This window comes from Chiroxiphia lanceolata, chromosome 1 (genome assembly GCF_009829145.1).
Source record: "Chiroxiphia lanceolata isolate bChiLan1 chromosome 1, bChiLan1.pri, whole genome shotgun sequence".
NCBI lineage: Eukaryota > Metazoa > Chordata > Aves > Passeriformes > Pipridae > Chiroxiphia > Chiroxiphia lanceolata.
This window is the reverse complement of record NC_045637.1, coordinates 5570212-5576211: the sequence shown is the minus strand read 5'-3', so window position 1 is coordinate 5576211 and position 6000 is coordinate 5570212. Positions and strand designations below refer to the sequence as shown.

General features: G+C 40.3%; 1 protein-coding gene across 1 annotated transcript in view; it reads right to left on the bottom strand.

The window, feature by feature from the left end:
* Window positions 1–522: 522 nt before the first annotated feature.
* The window catches only part of KCNK9 (potassium two pore domain channel subfamily K member 9), an 85594-nt gene continuing 80116 nt past the window's right edge, over window positions 523–6000 (bottom strand). Inside the window, exon 2 of the mRNA XM_032694904.1 lies at window positions 523–1844. Coding sequence (XP_032550795.1) covers window positions 1003–1844 — 842 coding nt within the window. The 3' untranslated portion in view covers window positions 523–1002. The remainder of the gene's footprint in view (window positions 1845–6000) is intronic.

Genomic DNA, 6000 nt, shown 5'->3' with positions numbered 1-6000 from the left:
AAATATAATTCCTATTCATGCAGGTAATTGCTGCACAAAATAATAATAATAATAATAATAATAATAATAATAATAATAATAATAATAATAATAATAATAATTTAAAAATAAAATTAAAATAACAAAATACACTCTTATGGTCCAACAATTCTCCCAATATATCTTAAAAATTCCACTTACAAATTGTTGGAACAGTTGAAAATTTTAAAATTAAATATAGTTAAATCAATAGGATTATTTGCTTTTGATTATGAATTCCATTGCTAGTTTTTCTTGTGTTTTATTATGCATACCAGTTTTACAAAGTGCATGCTTTATTTTATTTTTTTTTAATTTTGAACTGGCAAGCTAAAATGATCCATCTTTTCCTGCCTTTTTTAAATGTTAATACAATCTAAAATCTAGCATTAAAAAATTTATCATGATACATCTGGTATATTGACTGCTTATGGCGCATGCTCGTCTTGGCAAAAAAAAAAAACAAAACAAATTGGCTCCCCTCCCACCCTCCCCATTCCTTTTTGGAAGCAATCTAAAAAGCAGGCTGGAACACAATTGCTTCAAGGGCGAAAAAAAAAATAATACCTGATGCTTTAATTTTTGTCACATGGCACTAGTTGTGGAATTGCACACGCACACACACACACACACACCCGACACACACGCAAAGCACACATCCATGCTGCAACCTGCTCGTGAGGAAAAAAAGTTTGTTAGGTCAGGAGTGCCAGTGGCACATGAAGGCTCCCAGCTGTGTGTGCAACTTTGGATTTGGTACCCACTTCACGTCACCTTGAATCCTCTGACATCCACCGAGGGGGTAATGTAAGGCATACTTTGCTGGAACAGTAATAATCCATGCTTCATGCTCAAGAGCTGAGTCTCAGAGGAGGACTGGCTTGCTCTACTCCCTTTGGCCTCACTCTCTCACTCAAGGAACAAAAAAACCCAAAACAACAGAGAAGAACTGGGGAAAACAAGGAAAGCAAAAGACAAATCCCTTTAAATGGACTTTCGCCGTTTCATCAGCCTGTGGTTATCTGTAAAGCTGTGCAACCCAGGTGAGATGGAGCTGACAGGAGATGGGAAAAGGCTGTTTTTTAATGTGCTTGGCGAGATCTCCTCTATCTTGTAAGAGATGGAGTGAAAGTACTGGGGGTTCAGCTTTGAGCTGAAAGAATTTTGGTGGGACACCACCCGGCTGGTGTACTCGTGGGACCTGTAACACATGCAGGAACAAACTGACTGAAGGTCTGTTACTTCGGCCTTGTACCGTGGCCGACCATGCTGGGAGTCCTCTTGGATGTGGATAATCATGCTGTTGCGGTTCCCTGCCAGGGACGCCCGTTCCTCAGCATCCCGCCTCTCATCCTCACTGTTCATGGTCAAGAACCTGAGAACAACCAGATTTAGAAATGCCCCAATGACTGTCAACCCCACTAGAATGTACATAAAGCTAAAAGCCACATAGAGAGGCTTCTTTTGAAGGGCCCCTTTGGTCTGCAGGGCCACATAGTCTCCAAACCCTATCGTAGTCAATGTTATAAAGCAGTAATAGTAAGCATGGAAAAAGCTCCATTCCTCATACTGGGAAAAGGCTGCTGCTCCAATGCAGAGTGTCCCCATGCAGGAGAAGAAACCCACAGTGACCATGTTTTCCATGGAGACCTCGGTGCTCCTCATCCCACAGCACTTTTTGATGCGTTTCAAGAGGTACTTGACGAAGGTGTTCATGCGCTCGCCCAGGCTCTGGAACATGACGAGTGTCAGTGGGATCCCCAGGACTGCGTAGAACATGCAAAAGGCCTTCCCTGCGTCCGTCCCTGGGGCAGCATGTCCGTAACCTGGGAGAGGAGATGAAAACACAGTACAGTCAGCAAGGCAGGCGACGACCACAGTTCCCCCTTCACACAAGCCACGTGAATCACAGAGGCTCTGATGCCACAGCCAGATCCAAAGCTACAGGAACACTGCAGTCACACGATCTTCTGATACCTCCTCCCCCACATCCTGTGTCTGAAGTAAATAAGACACAAGATAACAAAGTTGTTCACACAGAAATGGGAAAGAGGAAAGAATGGGCAATCCCTCCTACCTCAAAAAATGTTCAATCTCCTAAACAAGATTATATCACATTAATTCACTGAAGAAATTTCATGTCCGTCCTGTATCACATGCAATAGTGGAAACTTTGGAAATAGATGGACTTTCCCGTTGTGTTTTTGAGAGTAGTTGCCCTGTCCCAAAACCAGAGTACACTCATGGCATTCAAGTACTGTGTCTGCTGATAGTGTGGAGTTACAACATCCACAGACGCACGAACCAAATAAATTCCTTTTCAAACTCTTCCATACTAAATAAGCCTTTCTCCTTGACACCTTATGAAAGTCATTGCTGGAACACCATAGGAGTTTAGGGATTTAATGTTTTTTCTGTCTTTCATTACTGAAGAATAAACAACTTATCAGCTTGTTCCATAGTTTTGCAGCTTTGACAGAATCGCAAAGGCAATTTCACCAGGATGTTAAACTAATCCAGGAAAGAGGATGTACCACATTTTACAGCATAGTTTACTGATGACAAAATCATAGCTAAGTCTTTATTCTAAAACAAACCATAAATGGGGGTCTGTTTTGAAATCATAATTTCACTTTTTCATATCACACTGCTTTAAAAATCTACATTTCTTATAGCTGAGATTCTGAGATATGGTACCAAAGTCTCCAAAAAAGCCATGGAATGTGTTGACCATATGGGTACCACTATCTAGAGTCCCTTTAAAGTCTGTGAGTAGAAATAATGTACTTCAAAACGGCAGCTCCTTTTATGTACGCAGAAGTGTCTAAAATAGTCAATAAGTTATTCTCAGTAGATAACTATTTCTCTAAAATCATTATAATAGAAATCTTGGGACAGAAATCAATTCAAGATTAATATATCGAATATAATATATTTGCTGCTCTGAATTTGTCTAATCCTTTTTTGAAACGATTGACACTGCATACTTCCTCAATCTCCTGTGGCAACAAATTCCAGAAGTTCACTATCTGCAATGTAAAAAAGGTATTTTATAATTTCAAGCAGATCTCCTTGTTTCAGCTAGTGCTCCTTAGTTCCAGCACTGAAGTTCTACATCTACCTCATCTATCACAGCCATTTCAACTCAACAGCAGAAGTCACATTCCCTGGAACATTTCAATGTCCTTGTCTGGATCTTCCATAGCTCTACCACATCATTTTTGAGTCCAGGAACCAGAACCCTGCATACCCCTCACGATGTGGATGCACCACAGAATCTGCAGTTTTAACTAGAACTAAAACATGAACACAAGGCAACCTTCAAAATGTAAAGCAACAGAGGACAAGGAAAATAAAACAAGAAAGCCAGATAAGAATTCCCTCCAAAAAGCAACAGGTATTTCCGTAGCTCAGTTGCTAGTTGTTGACAGACGGGTGGGATGTAAAAATGAATTTATAAAAGAAGCACAGAACTCAAAAAAGGAGGTTCTTTTTTCAGGTTACAAAAGAAAGAGATTCACCTGTTGCATTGAGCCAGGTAGCCTGTTCATCATGAAAAGCAGTTTCCAAATTACCTGGAAAGGGAAGTGTCTTCAATAGATTGATGATGGGTTAGTTCTACCTGACTGTCCCTCAATAAAGCCTATAATTGCCTCTCATTACTAAGACCAGCTTTTGAACTACAGGGGTGTTAATTAAACCAGGAACATCTTCCCATTTTATAGCTTTAGTTACAGATGATAAAGAGAAGGAAAGCTTCAGAAAATGTGATTTTCCAGATGGTTGCAGAGATAGCAGTTGGTGGAAACAAGTTTCACTTTGGGTTCTAAAAAAATGATTGGAGTGAAAAAAGATTTCTTTTGATATCACTATATCCTTCTCATTAAAGATATCCCCAGAGACACTTAAGGGAGATTATAAAACGTTAATATTATATGCTTATACACTATCACACAATTGAATTTCTAAGATTTGTCACAGACTTCATAATTATATATCCCATAAGATAGGAATATATCCATATCCCTGTGTTACAGATAGGGAAGCACAGACACCAGCAGGCTTTAATTCCCCTCCAATTCACATAGGTAGATAGAATATCCAGAAATTTTGATTTCTATTCTGCCCCAAGTCATTCTCACTTTCCCTTAATATCAGATGAATGTCTTTTTTACTGTTTTCTCACCATGAATCTGGGGTGAAGAAAGGACTTTATTCATGAAGCTGGAATAAGACTTTACAAATAGATTCATATAAGAGGATCAGAATCACATATTTCTCCTATACAACACAGTTTTAAGGAATAGGCACCTTAGTCATTGCCTTCAACTCTCTGAAATAAGGGAATACAAGAGAAAATACACCAAAGAAAGACTCAACTCTCCATTACTTAAGCATTACAGAATCTATCCAACAATATACAGAGTAACTCATGGAAAGCAAACTGCAGCAGTGAATGCTCTGTGAAATTCAGTAAATTTCAAATCTAGAACAAATCACTGTTTTCTTAACATCAGAAACTGCCTTTGGAAAAAATGGGAAGGCCGGTAAGTGCCAGAGGAAGAGGGGCACAAGGGATCATTAACACTAGGAAAGGACACAGTTCATGGGGTCAGTCTCCAAGTAGTTGGGTTTTACTTGCGTCAAGTAAAGGCAGAAGCAATTGCCTTGGAAGCAGACTCCAGCTACCTGAATTCATCCTAATTTCCTCTGCATGAATGCCCCTGCCCTTTAGCAGAGTATAAAGAGATGACTCTGTGTCATCCATAAGAAACACAAGGTTTAAAGAGAAATGGAAAGGTTAAGTGTGACATCAGGTTTTCTTTCTCTTCTGTGGTGAAGAAGATTGAATAGAAGACCTTAGAATTGAGTATAGGAAATGCATCCCCTGACAATCTGAGATAATGAGAAAGGTATAGATGGAGTTTTTCATTGAACTACACCTAGGTAAATACTGTCTGTACTACTCTAGTAAGAGTTTGCCAAGGTTCCCACAGTACGGCAGTGTGACCACAGCCGGCAGATTTGTCTGATATTTAATTAGATGTAATTTGAATGATCAAGGACAGACTAAATTACTCTCACCTAGATTGGAGGCAATGTCATTAGTTCTCTCTCTGTCTTTTATAATGCCTCCCAGCTCCTTAGGCCTTCATGACAGAGCTTATCTGGGTTGGCATCAAGAAGAACAGCTTGGCCAGAAGAAATGTCGTGTCTCATAGTGTTGCTCCAGTTCTGGACTGTGGAGCACCAACACACCACAAAAGCCATCTCTCCCAAGCCATGGAATGGCTGGGATACAGAAATCAAGCAGAACTGCAGGAAGGTATAGGCAAGGGAGAAAAAGAATCAGACTGTAAGGGCTGACACCAAATGTGTACTCTGTTGGGGTCTTCCCTGCCTTTGATTTTTCCAGGCCTTGTCCATTCTCTGATGGAAAACTCTCAAAGATTCTGACCCACTCAACCTTCTTCAAAGCTTATTTTTCCATGGTGCCTTTTAGACAAGACACAGAGTGAAACTCCTCATTACAATCTCCGTGAGGTCCATTTGGAGGGACAACCCCAACAGCTTTCTCTTGCTTGTAAAGGGACATTGTGCTGGTGTATCAGCCCACTACCAGAATGTGCAGAGGAACACAGCGCACAGGTACCCTGACTCCAACAGTGACCGCAAGCAGATGGCTGAGGAAGAGTATAAGAATAGTATATATACACGTGACTTTTTCCCCACGAATTCATATACCCAGCTTCATTATTTGGTGCTCGGGGATTTCCTAAGTCAGAGAAGATTTGCCTGATTTTAGTAACATGCGATGGATTTCTCTTCCACGAGTTTGGGCATTGTCCCTTCAACGTGTATGAACCTCCTGCACCTGCAACATCCTGTGGCAAGAAGGTTCATAGATCAACCATGTGTTCTTTGAAACACCTGCCATTGCTTCTTTACTTCTCTTGCATTATTATCAACTGATGGTAATGT